Below are 14,214 nucleotides of genomic sequence, written 5' to 3'. Positions count from 1 at the left end.
TCCAGTTGTTAAAAAATGTTTGTGTAATTTGGAAAAGGAGTTCAAAGTGTGCGCCTGTTTGCATCCTTTCCAGTGAGAAAAGTTTAGTGCAAACAGTAGAAAAGCAGGTGCCTGTTAAATTGGAGTGTAGAAGCTTGAAAATTTTAAACAAAAAAAGGAAGAAAGGAAGGAAAAGAGGGGAAGGAGGGAGAAAGAGAGGGAGAGGGGAAAAAAATCACCCCAGAGTTTCAGGAAAGGCTCTTACAGACCTGATAGAGTTAATTTATCATTTTGGCCCTGTTCCTGTAAAGGCACAGGATCTGCCTATAAAACATGACCTCCATGTCTCAGACCTAAATGTGTATTCTCTTTAGAGAAACAAGACCTATTGTGAACTAAATATTATGAAACCAGCTAGTCCTTTAGGGGACAGGACAAAAAGGAAGTAGTTTGTTTGAGGTGAAACATTTGAAAATTATGTTTTCTTGAAACCTGTTTTATTCCTGTTAGGATTGGTCATGGATGAAATGTCAATACAGTATTGAAAAAAAAAAGTTAGGTTTTCACGTCTTATTTGGTTACGTAGGATTTGTACTGGGAACCTAAAAGCTGCAGATACAAGTTTCATAACACATCATATTACAGGGAGGGATGTTTTGCTATTCTGATCATGAACCTAGGAACAAGGAACTCCTGGGAGTTGTGGGAAAATCTATAGACTGAAATTAGCCAAGTGTTACAGAGCAAGACTCATATGCTGTGGCATGCTGTTTCTGTTTCGTTCCTTCATATGCAGCAACCTTTGTCCTCTGTGAGGAAAATGTTGTGCTTGTGAAAACAGAAACTGGCTATTTATGTCCACAAGCATCACACAAACACTGAATTGCAGTAATTTAGCTAAATGGTATGTAGCAATGTGTACTCCAAGGTTTTAGAGGGTTGTATTTGGAACTTTGAGGACAGCATTCCCAGGAATATTATTCAGGCTTCTTGCCACTGTTCAGAGACACTGTCAGAGCCACTGTTCAAAGACGCCTGGCTCAGACCTAAAACACTTAAAAGATTGTGTCTATATTTCCTAGAATCATTTTTACAATACTTTTATGGAGGCTCCCTGATGCCAAGCACTGAGAGTTTAAATTATTTAAAACATTCATCAGAAATTGTTTTTTTTTGTCTTGAAGATGCTTTCCTAATGCATAAAAAACATGACTGAGTATGTAATCTGGTTAATGAACTTATCATTTCAGACCTACTATGGTACCATCTTCATGTGTGCACACTCTGGGACTTGAACACAGAGCTGTACACAGCTAAGCACATGCTGTACATGGAGCTATACCCTCAGCCCCAGTAACATGTATTCTTAATGGAATCCTTTATGTCAACAGACGTGTGGTAGAGGCAAACTAGGAAAGCGTCAGTAATATGGGTTTGTCCCTAAAGACATTTTCACTTTCCTGATGAGTATTGAATATGGAGAATGGACCTCTTTCTACTAACATGGTGTGAATTTTCTTGATTGTATAAAGAGTAATGAGAAAACGTGTGTCAGGCAGTTTCAATGCCTCAGAAAGAGGAGCAATATAAGGTGTAAGCTACAAATGAACCCTATTTGTGTAGCTCCGAATTTTAATGTATATACATACAAAGTGATCTTATTTCTTGCTTATGATCCCTATTCTTTCCTGTCCTTATCTTGCTAGTTGGACACCCTCTCTCTCATTTAGACCTTTGGAGTCACTTCCTTACTGGTCTTCTCACCTCTATTTTCTCCCTTTCCAAAGATGAGGAATAGGCCATTAATCTTATTAGTCAAAGGCCTACTCAAAAACTTAGCTTTGTGGTCTACATATTACACCTTAGTTCCATATCAGTGCTTCTCTGATACGGGTTCATTATTGTTTTATAGCTTCATTAACTTCTCCTTGTGTTTCCATGTCCTAGTCAAACTGAACTGCTGACTTCCACTGAACACATTTCCTTTTCTACCTTTACAAATTTGTTTGCTTTCCCCTTAACAGTGTGTCTTCTTTTCCACAGTCACAGCCCTAATTCACCCTTTCTATATATCACCCTTTTAAAATACTTCCTATTCTCCACATTTATGGTTAGATTTATTCTTTACTGACATAACTGACTTATACTTTTTGTTGCTGTGAATATCCTTTTATTTCACTAAATTTTCTTATTAATACTGATACATAATATGTCATCTACAAGTAATATTTTTCAATCTCTTATAGTTCCCTAAAGTTATATGACAGTGCTTTTTTTTTTTTTAACTCCTGCCTTATAGCATTGATTAGAACTTTCAGTTAAATGTTGATATTTCTGATAGTCAATGTCGTTGGCTGGTTCTTAACATTCATGGAAACTCTTCTGAGAGATACAGCATTAAGCATGATTTAGGTTGTTGGCTAAAAGTAGTTATTTTTGGATGATATAGAGTATCCTTTTAATGTTACTTTATAAAGACATGTTTCGAAAAACCTGATGTCAATCTTTGTATTTTTAAATTTTAAGCATGAATGAGCATAAATTTAAATGTGGACTGTATATAATGTACCTTTAAACATGTATATGAAATGCAAAAATACAATGAATAGCATAATGATGCCCATGTCACCTTCAGTTGCCCACTGAAGCAGTTACCAGTTTTGTTCCACTTGATCACTTTCCCTCTTATCATTTAATAGCTACATGTGTTCATTGTGTATCTCTAAAAGATTGAGACTATTCTTTCTTAAAAAACACAACTGTGATACATTTGAAACAACAATAATTAATAATATTCTCTGAGTATTGTGATTGTTTAGATTGTGATCAGATTTCCTCTAATAAACATTTATAATAGCTAGAGCCTATATCCAAATAAGGTTCATACTTTATGACTGATCCCTATCTCTTCACTTTCTTTCATGTGCCTATAGTTTGGATTTTTTCCCCTCTGTCTCTGTTTTCCCCCTTGAATTTGTTTTTAAAGAAACCAGGTTATTTGTCCTGTAGAATTCTGCACTGTCTGGATTTTACTGAGAGCATCCCTCAATGGTATATTTGAACGTGGTCCTCTGACTTAATTTATTTCCTGTATGTTTGCACTTGTATGTGGACATTTAATTAAATTCAGGTTCACTCTGGAGGAAAGATGCTCAATAGATAGTTTTAGATAAATTGACTTAATTTCACTGAATGTAACTATCGAAATGACCACATGGCTTCTAATTTTTGGTATGCCATGATTGTTGTTTAATTTGTTGAATAAAAGAATGAATTTGCTTCATGATTTTTCTCTTTTGACCTTTCATCTGCTTTCATTTCTAAAGGTATTTTAGTGGATGAATAAATTAACCTATCTTATTAAATGTCAGATGGTAATTTCAGTAGCTGGCTAAATAACTGAATCCTTGATCATTGTTGAGTTCAGGCCTCTATTTTGATTTATTTTGTTTGTGTTTACAGTTTTTGACTAGCTAGGACACTGACAGTTTAATATTTCCTACATTGATATTACCTTATTCCACCCAAACTGATCCCCATAGAAAATGCAGAGGATAATAAAGATTGTGAACTTTCAAAGTTAGCCTGGTGAGATCTGTAAATACATCAAATTAAGCTACTCAAATACACTGCTAATATTTGCTCTGCAGGGTAGACGGATTGTACTCCTTTGGAATAGGTATTGATGGAAACAGATTCAAGAGATAGCTTGAAAGTTTGTGGATTTCTGACTATGGAAATATTATACTTGTATAAAATTGACCATGATTAGTAGAAATTATATAGCAGAAATGTGTTTCTGGATTTGTCTTCCTAGCTAGAAAAGATTATTGGCTTTGTGAAGAATAAAATGTAGCTTTCTTGTTGTAACTCCACCCAGGCAATTATCCAAAGATATTCGCCTCTTCCTTGAAAAGCTATGACATCCTTTAAGACATCTGTGTTATTGTGATATTGCTCTCTAAGAAGCAGTAGAGTAGAATGATTAGACTATGTCCTAAATAAAATGTTCTGTCGGAGAAAAGAAAGAAAAACCCAGAAACTTTTATGTGTAAGAAATAGCCTTTCCTGATGATCTTTTTTCCTAGGGATAACACTGTCTAATGATGCCAAATCATTTGTTCAGCAGCTGCTGGGAATTTAGAATCCACTTTCTGTTTAGTTACAAATTACATCAATGTTACAGAAAAAAATATAATTTTGTTTTATGAGGAAAAACACTCAAAGGTCACTTTCAATCTGCTGAAGAAGGAAGAAATAATATCAGAGGCTTCCCAAAGAACTTGTAAGGGAGAGAGATATGTAAAGTCAGGCTTATTAACCTGCTTCAGACCCAATATGCATTTGCCAAAACAAAAGACAAGCATTTCCTAATTCACTTAGGTTGTGACCTTGGCCAGCCTTCCCCTGTGCACATTTGTGAATTGTTGGCTAAAGGGATTTTATTAAAGACTGCAGAATTACTCTTTTGAGATGATCTGTATCCTCTTTTAAAGTATAAAATAAACTATAAAATATGCTCAGGTCTTTTCTAGTCCCACAATTCTGTATGTGTTTAAGTGGTCAAAAATCCAAGTTCATCAGTTAAATTAGTTAACCTGCCATCTTGCAGGTAGTCTACAAACCCCTAGTGCTTCCAGCTTTGAGAAAAGCCCCAAAGTCCATGAAATCAGATGCCCTAATTCTGCTTTTGAAAGTTCTGGTTCCACTTATGGTGTCTCAGGAAAATTCTTCTTGGTTTTCTCTCCACCCCCACCCTTTTGCAGTGTTGGGGATGAAACCCAGGGCTTTGCACATGCTAGGCATGTGCTCTACCTCTGAGCTCTATTCCCTAAGACCCCCTTTAGTTTCTTCAGCAGAGTTCAATATAAGGGAGGTAAAGAGAAATGGATTATTACTTTCAGTTACAGTTTGGGCTCCAACTCTGTAAGGATGTCTTTTGTCACCTCCTGTCACTTTTTTCCCCTTTCAAGTACCTATTTGCTATTCAGCAAAGGATTGAATTACTGCACAGAAATAAGTGCCAACTCAGAATGACAGTGCTTCAGTGGTTCTTAGTCTGGCTCTGTCTTTCCCTTTGGAAAATTAATGACTGCACCTATCCTTTCCTTGGCATCTAGAGAAGCCTCACGAGGTAGCATAACCTTTCCTGCTCAGCTTCTGCTCCAGAGCTGCACTTCAGGAGCCACCTAAACATTCTTCACACTGGGCAGGTGCTTTTAGTACCTAATTGTGGAGGAGCCATATTCTGAGCAAGAATAATCATTTGGGATTTTTTTTTTAAACTGAAAAATCAAAGTGCAAGAAAGCATGCAGATTTCTAAATACATAGGCTTTGAAGATATCACAGGTAAGGCTAAAAAAATCCATAGTTTTGCAGTAATTAGCTGATTAATATCAGTATGTTAAAAATGTGTATGTTTCATTGAGAAAATTGTGTAGTTAATTTCCTGCAAGAAAAATATTAAGAATTGTCCTAAAAAATTAGTTCACCAGGAAAGACATGCTGGCCATCTCATGATGGCTCCTTGGGTATACACTGTTTTTTCATGCTAATTCCTGCTAATTGTCAAAGAAGAAAAGAGTGACTTCTTATCAGCAATTTTCTTTTGTGTAATGGTGTTGGTCTATTGATGTTGTCTACTTCACTGATAAGGAAATCACCATTTAAAACAAGCAAGGAAGTAAGTCATCCCTTTTCAGCATTACTTGATTTTTTTTTTTTTTAGCCTGTCTTGAGAGGATAAAAACCTGTCACTGTGCAGGAAATACTGTGTGGTTTAACAGGGGAAATAATTAGCAATAGGCAGAGAATACTTTATTATTAAGTTTTTGTTATGGGTAGTTACAAAAGTGTGTGAAAGTATGATTTCTGTAATGTTATAAACATTCCATATACTGTGGACATTACATTACTTTAAAATATGTTGTAGTTTTTAAACTGTTATAATAACATACATTATTGTAGGTATGCTTAATTCATGTAACTTGGAAATTCAGTCATAAATATTACAGAATTATGTAGATTTTGACAGAATAATCATGTAACTATGATGTTAGTTTTCTCTCTTACATTGTTTCTCAGTTTTATAAACAAATTTAGTGGTTATAAGTGGCTGAGAGGCATCTCAATAAAGTTAATTTAGAGTAGGTTACTGATATTTCTTAGTGTTTTACTATTATTCAAGTGATTCTCCTTCCAAAATAGGCCTTCTTGCTTCACATTTTGCAGAATTATTAACTATGAAACAACACTTGAGACTTGATTTTGTAAGATTCCAGAATCTGGACTGAATTTTTTTTTCCTTTCACTGTGCAATATTGATGTCATTAATTATAGTAATTGTAGTATGTATCTGCGCACACGCAGTGTTGCAAGCAATGTAATTTAACAACCTCACGGCAACACTGTGGGTGTCTCACTTGTGCTGCTGAAGTTACTGAGGCAGGTCATCAAGCAGGAATCACAAAGCTATTATTGTCACTTATACTTGATTCTTAAGATAAGTAGCGTCAGTGTTCATTTTATTATATCTTATCTACAAAGATTCTCTTTTAGGGTCATTGTTTCAGAATTTTTAACTCTAGTAACTTTACTTGTCACCATTATTTCTTGCCCATAATGGGCAGTCTATAAAGAAGGGTGGAAGGGAGGAGAGGGGGAGGAAGGAGGGAAGAGGGGAAGAAGAGAGGGAGGAAGGAAAGGAGAAAGTGAGTCTAGAAAGAAGGAAGAGGGAGGGAAGAAAAGGAGGGAATCCTATTGTTCCTACATTATCTTAATCCCCAAATCCTCAGCTAAGAGAACTGTCCTATCTCCTTGGAGAAGATCACTTGTCCTGATCTGTGCTAGTGAGACAAACCAGGACTTGAGTCAAGACATTCTTTGCTAATAAATTACCACTTTATATATTCTTTCTTCCTTACAGTATTGTAGTCTCTAACCTACCAAGGAAAGTATGTTTGAGATAAAGACTGTAGTCTCTAACCTAACAAGGAAAGTGTGTTTGAGATAAAAACTTAATACAGATGGCAAACATAAAAGTGATAGAGTCATGTTTAGCAGTATTCTTAATTGCCATTCATTTAGCACTGATTAGAAGATAACACCTAAATTGTGTCAAACTACTCCTAAAGCAGAGGGATACTGGGTTTATTAAGCAATGAATAAGCAACATCTATTTCACTGCCTTCTCCAAACAACTACTGGGGGTCATCTTTTATACACTGAAATGCATTCTGTCTGCAAAATTTTTAGCTTTATCTCTAAAATCTCCTCATAGCTCCACCAGGAAAAAAAATGGTGTTTGCATAATTTGCTTTGTTTATTTCATTGTGTGGGCAAAATTATCAAATGGGAACTGACTTAGTAATATACTGTATATAAGCCAAAGAGAAAGGACACCACTGGAAAATTTATAGACTTGTTAAGACTAACAGCTCAACGGCACACTGTGTTCAACTAAGGAGAGGAGAAAGAAACCTGGCAAAAATCTGAAATGTGTGTGTACAGCATCATCTCTATCCTGGGTTCTTCTGACAATCACAGCTTTTTCTTGTGTTTGGCTGTTGGCTCACAGCAGCTGTATCCACTCCATTCACACTTTGCATCACCTGGGAGTCAATTGCTGCTTTGCAATTCGTGACTTGTTTTTTTTTTTAAATCTCAAGGCTGCTAAGGGATAAAAGTGCTAAGCACCATAGTCCATGGTGTGTGAGATAGTTGCTACTTCATTCCCCTCTAAGAATTATTTTTACTATCAAATGTTCCCATTACTACTTTAAAGTGATGATCTTAAATTTTTTCAACAGAATATGTCAGAGCTAGATGCTTCAGGATCGCTTCATAAAAGGATAATTATTTAAGGGAGAATTATTTTTTAAAGAACAAAAAATAGTTATTTCTTATTTTAACATATATGTATTGGTCTTATTTTGATAATACCGCAAGATCGGCAAGTGTAAGGAATAAGGATGTTATATCTGTCTCTTGTGTATTCCCTGGCTAATTTTTATTGTTAGTTTAAAATTTACATGTAGTGTCTGCATTCTGGGGTGGGACGTTTCGCTTTGTTTTTAGTAAAAATCTTGGGATGTTTTTGGGAAAGAGCCTGTTTAGTGTCTGCTGCTCAGTTGGGTAAAGGAAATTCCTTAGCAACCTGTCAGGGATTCAAATGCCACTAGGGTTTCCTTGAGGTTCAGCATCCCTCTGCAGGAGAACATGGTGACAGCACACTGCAGGTGGTCCCTTCAGTGCTGTTGCCTAGGGCAGAAAAGAGACCCAGCCCAATTTGTCTTTGCAAGGAATGCTGTCAGCAGTTGAAAGTCTTAAGCACAAAACCTGACCCAGTTAAGGCAACCTGCTCCCTAATATCTTTTAAAAGCAGTTGCCATAGATGAAAATATTGATATATAGCACCTACATAAACAGTTTTTCACATGAAGATATATTATGTTAAAATTAAGTGCTGTGTGATATATCGTAATGCTGTCTGTTCTATGATTTCACAGACTAAAAGATGCAAATTATATTCCCCTCATTCTGATACAGATGTTAAAGTGATAACAGATGATAAAATCACCTCTCTCCTCACAGTCTTTCATACCTTGTTTGGCTGGTAGACCTGTAAAGGACATTTACAAACTCATATTGAAAAGGATAAGAAACATTCTTTTTGTTGGAGTAACTAAAAAATTGACCTGGGCTTGGAATGTATGTAGCTCAGTGATGGAGTGGTTGCCCAGCATGCATAAGGTTGTGGGTTCAAACCCTAGCTCTACACAAACAGTAAATAATAAAATAAATAAATGCATACATACACACATATAAATGCATAAATAAATAAAATTGTTCCAATTCTTTATTTTTGGAGTAATGTTTCAAGAATAGCAGAATATCATGCATCTTTAAAACACCAGATATCCATTGTCAAGCTTTTTTTTTTATTGTTGAGTGCCAAAATAAAAATTCATCTCTGCTTACCCACTTATACTTGCTATTATTCACTGAATACTAGTTTTGTGCCAATTCCTTTACCTAGATTACTTATAATCTGTACAAAAGTTCTCTGAGATTGTCATTGCCCCTATGTTCTACATGGGGAAACTGTGCAGACTGAGGATACAAAGCTTGTAGAAGGGCTTTGAAACACAGTCCAAGTTATTTTGACTGTCCTTTGCTATTGGTCCTAGCACAGGAAACAAAGAGACAGGATAGCCTATGAGTAATTAAGAAACTAAATATTTAATCAGATGTTGAGTATTCTGAATAGAATAAAAATCAAGAAGGCATAAGAAATTAGGTTAAATGTCACAATAAAATATGGACTTGTGATGGAAATGAAAAAGAAAAGCAGAAGTAAATGGAAAGTCAGTATATGACAGGTCAAGTAAACATAAACAAGAGAATGTGAAACTCATGAAAATATAATTGGAAATTGGTGAGGAAGGCGAGAAATTAAAAATATGTAGGAATGAGCCAGTAGATGAAATAAAATGTCTCAATGTGAACTTTTTTTTTTTTCTTGAAAAAATAAAGGAGTCTTTGGTGGCTTGTTGTTGGTTTTGCTTCTGATCTGACAATATCAGTCTTTAGCACTATGGAAATTAGACTTTTTCTGGTTGAGGCTGAGCAGTGTCCAGTTCCTAGCAATATAAGTGGGGAGAAGTCCTGATACTAAAATGCCCTTCCAGCTTCATTTAATCTGTCCCCTCAGTGATGCAGGCAGCCTTTTCAACTTCATTTCCATGTAACTGTGAAGTTTAAGAAGTAAATGTACAGTTATCACATGAAGATGTTAAAGACAAAAATTAAAGGCTTATTTCTGTATTCCTAATTCAAGATACTTTTTGTAGTGCTTTATTTTTCATTTGTAAACATATTTATACTGTCTTTCTATTTCTGCAAAAATGCATTGGCAATCAAACATCAAATAGACTTTCAGAGTAGAATAGAAATCATGAAGAGAATGTCTTCAGAATTGTATGTTAATATATAATATTAAGTTAATATTTTTTTCATTTGGAACACACAAACCACCTTATTTTTTATTTTGCTATACATTGTCAAAAACACCCATAAAGTTAATTTATATATATATATATATATATATATAAAGCACAGTTTCCAAAATAAATACTTTTGCCAATTCATTGCCATTAAGAAGATTGAGCTTCTTAGACATAACTTGATACCTTATCTCTGAGTCTTCCTGGACAATGAATTTTACTTAGCAACACAAGAGTTTCTCTTTTCCAACTACCTTAGCAGGTATAATACTGTATGTAAAAATTGTTGATCCTGTTTTCCTACTTAATTAGAATCCAATTAACTTTGTAATTACACGTTTGTAGTTTTGCTTTGTATAATTATACCCAGAAAGCACTTTACTACTTTCTCTGTTTTTTTGTCAAATCTGAAACCAGTGAAGTCCACTGTATCTTATATGTACTATTCCTTTGAAGAGAATTTAAGGTGAAAGGCTGCTTAGAAGGGGCCAGAAACAGATATGAACCTTTCCTCTTCTTTATCTCCTATCCAGCCACGTCTACATCTACCACCGGGACCAGCCATCTTGTAAAGTGTGCAGAGAAGGAGAAAACTTTTTGTGTGAATGGAGGCGAGTGCTTCATGGTGAAAGACCTTTCGAATCCCTCAAGATACTTGTGCAAGTAAGAAAAGAAACACTCTCTGTGGCTCATATCCATAGCTTCTTATTCTGGATGATTCCATGTCTCATGATGTGGATTGTTGCTTCTTTTTCTAATTTCGTTGCATCCTGTTGAATAATGCTGTTTTATTTGTAGAGTGTTTTGAAACAGTCACACCATTTGTTATTTCTTCTGTTATATCCAGAATTGTTTTTGCTTTTTTTCAATGTGTGCAGAATTTTATGTTTTGGGTTTCTTTTGGCCTTCATATCTGTCATGTTGCTTTTCCCGTGGTTTTGTGGTTTTCCTCATTGTTACAATGAAATATGCAAATATCACTGGGGGCTATCACTATGATACCTACTTCTTCATCCAGTGTATGAATGGAGCTGTAAGATAATATTCCTCTCTTACTCCAGTGATCACTGCAAAATGAGTAGGGCAACTAAAGGAAGCAGAAGTACAGAAGGTTCTTTATTAACATATCTGTCAAACTTGGGAATATCTTGTTCCACAACTATGAAAAGATGAACATTAGGTCTGTATTAATAGTGAGGAAAAAAATCATTGCATGTGTGTGGCACCACTATGTGTAGCAGGCAGTGTTATTTCATGCACTGCTATCATCTATGGATATGTCTAGATTGTCCCTTTTTTCCAATGACATTGAATAATCGTTGCACCATTAAGAAGGATCACATTCATTCTCTCTTATCAGGAAGCATAAAACAAAGGTATTGTCAGTGCATTAAACGATTAAACCTTATAGTAAAAATTAATAAGGCCTATTAAAATACCTGTGTTTATTGGGTCATGCATTTCAGGTCTTCTCTTCATATGTATTTTATATGTAGTATGTGGACTCATAAGTTGATATTGGTAAAATGTGCTTCTTATTTTATTGATATGATGAAAAATATATTTATTTTTCTGTTTACCAATAGCTATGTCCCCAAAGCAAAGTGTTTTAAAAGCAGTTCCTTTAAAAATGTAGTGTAGAACATCTAACACATTTTGTAGGCAGTTCATAATTCAAACATGCAGTGTGTACATTGTTCTAAGAATAATGATGTTTGTCCTAAAGAAGGAAAAATAAAAGCACTCTCTTGCTCTAGAATTTTAGCAGGTGACTTAAAGGTTGACCAGGAAGAGCAAATCTTTTAGGAAGGCAGTTGAGCTAATAAAAAGAGCAGCTGGCATAAAGGAAAAAGGCATAGGAAATAGGTAATAAGGCCTGTTATACTATTACAATGCAAATATTGTATTCATTTGAAGAAAGCTTAATTATATTTGTTAGTAATAAAGCGAATTTGAAAAGACATTTGTTTCAAAACTTAATACCAAACAAAAATGCTGTTTTGTAAGAAATGTTTTACTGTCCCCTGAGCTGTTAAAATAGGCATCTCTCTAATGTGTCCCAGGGGAACTGGTGGCTGTGAACAAGAATCTTCCAGAACTGTTATTTTTTTTTTTTGCCCCCAGAGTTGGGTTGTTTTTTTTTTTAATTTTTATTTTTTAAGAGTAGAAGCAGTACCAAGAGAGGACACATTCTGGTGGTTGTACAGCTGATTTTATCAATGAAGACAGACAATTTACAAAAGCAAATAGAGCATGTTAGGATGAATACAAGAGTGCTTGAAGTGTAAGATTCTAATCTCAATTACTAGATGTCTCTCTCACAGAGACAGATAATAGTCATAAGCCAAAGTAAAATTGTAGGTAAAGTCTTATAAAATCTGTAAAGCATGATAAAAATGGAAGAATATGCTGGAGAAAAAGATTCCCTTTCCATCTAAGTTATCTCACAAATTTATGTATGATTATTGTTTAAAAATTAATTTTTGACACTTTTTGAACATTAACATTATTCAATTCTCTATGCCTATGTCAGCATAGAAATTTTCCAGTTTCCATATTTTTTCTACTGACTGACCATGAATACAATGCAAATATGACCAAACCATATTTATCATAGTGAATTGGCATGAACGAATTTTATAGTTTCCTGTAAGATTTTTCTCAAATCAAAATAGAAAATACCAGAAACTGGAAATTATAATCTGTAAAGTATGAAGTTAATTTATTACATGGTCAAAACTTGTTTTCTTTCCTAATTTTGGTAATACAGTATAATTATTTTAATATATCTCTTTAAAAAATATTTAAAACATAATTCCTTAAATCTTCCCCCTTTTAAACAACTGTACTCATATTATCTATGTCTCATATTTTACTCCTTGAGAAACACATCTGAGACCACTGTATTTTTAATTATAATAATGAAATATGATCATTTTTCATTGTTGCCTTTGTAAAGATTTACAAGCTGAGTGAGTACATATGATAGTTTCTGAATACCTCCAAGGAACCACTGCAGTTATTTTCCACATATTAATTTCAGCTATTCTACAGCCCTCCCACATCCTATACAAAATATGTAATCACATAAGTGCTGTTCATTTATTCCATCTTGGTATTGTGCCAACACTGTAATTTTTCTTCACCCACACAGTTTCTCATTAAATTTTAAGCCCAATCCAGAAAAAAAAAAGTACTTGCTGTATGTTTTTAATCTTAGAGTGAACCGTTTGTTTGTTGTCTAATAATTGTTAAAGCAGCAAAGCATGAATGAATGCTTTGCATCCCCAAACTAATTGTCCAGTGGATTATACTTGCCTTCAAGTTCTCAGAAAATTTCTTGCTTCCTTTCTCTCTTTTTCTCTTTCTTAAAATGTTGCCTTGTACTTAAAATATTTCAGGAAGGTGTTATAAATTACTACAGTGTTTTTTTTGGAAAGAAAATCTTTGGCATCTATAATTTTGATAGATCCCCCACACACACACACTCACACATACTGCTCTAAGGACCGTGACTTTACTAGTGTATTAAAGTACACCAGTACCTTGAAGAAGAATTAGAGCATATTTCTATACAAAATAGTCCAGGCTTTTGTTGTTGTTGTTGTTAAATGAAAGTGTTTTTATTTTTAAGAAGTCCCTATATTAAAAGCATCTATAACATTAAAAAGTAATCACTACTCAGAATCTAAACAAAGTCACATAATATACCATGTCTTGAGAAAATATATTGTTCACGAGGCCACTTGAACAGAAACAGAAAACATAAAAATGTTGCATTGGCTCATCATGGTTCTGTCTATGAAGCCAGTTCATAGTTTCCATATGGCCCAGCTGTGTAGAGCAAAACATTGCTGAAGCATGAGCTACATCATTCAAAGTCAGCTTTATTTCTGACTTAAGAGATGACTCAGAAACACCACAAGCATGGAAGTTTCCAAGTAGTCTCTCTGGTCACCTAATCCACTGTTGTCTTCTTGGGAGTTGAAGAAGATTTTACAGCAAAATGTCTTTTGTCCCTCCGTTTAGAACAAGGTGTTCCAAATGGATTAACCATATAACAGTTAAACACCTCTCTGAGGGGAGGTTTGCTGGTTCCTTGGACATTCCCCTGGGCACTGTGTGGGGATTCCAGTGTGGTTCTCATCTTTTATATTTCTTTTCACTCCACAGAAATTTAAATTTTATCCCAAGGGGGGAAAAATAGTTAGTATTCCAGATTATACAAGG

At 34.7% G+C, this 14,214-nt stretch overlaps 1 protein-coding gene across 8 annotated transcripts in view; it reads left to right on the top strand.

Moving 5' to 3' along the window:
* Nrg1 (neuregulin 1) overlaps nucleotides 1-14,214 on the top strand; it is a 997,054-nt gene that overhangs the window by 953,455 nt on the left and 29,385 nt on the right. For 6 of the 8 annotated variants that reach the window (XM_076852508.1, XM_076852506.1, XM_076852507.1 and 3 more), the window contains one exon: nucleotides 10,518-10,647. In XM_076852508.1, coding sequence (XP_076708623.1) covers nucleotides 10,518-10,647 — 130 coding nt within the window. Of the gene's footprint in view, nucleotides 1-5,289; nucleotides 5,330-10,517; nucleotides 10,648-14,214 lie in introns of those variants that run through there. The other 2 variants (XM_076852511.1, XM_076852514.1) reach the window with 1 other exon arrangement.

Source organism: Callospermophilus lateralis, chromosome 4 (assembly GCF_048772815.1).
Source record: "Callospermophilus lateralis isolate mCalLat2 chromosome 4, mCalLat2.hap1, whole genome shotgun sequence".
In the NCBI taxonomy this organism is placed as follows: Eukaryota; Metazoa; Chordata; class Mammalia; order Rodentia; family Sciuridae; genus Callospermophilus; species Callospermophilus lateralis.
Note: the sequence above shows the minus strand (reverse complement) of the source record. Positions and strands in the feature narration are given on the sequence as shown.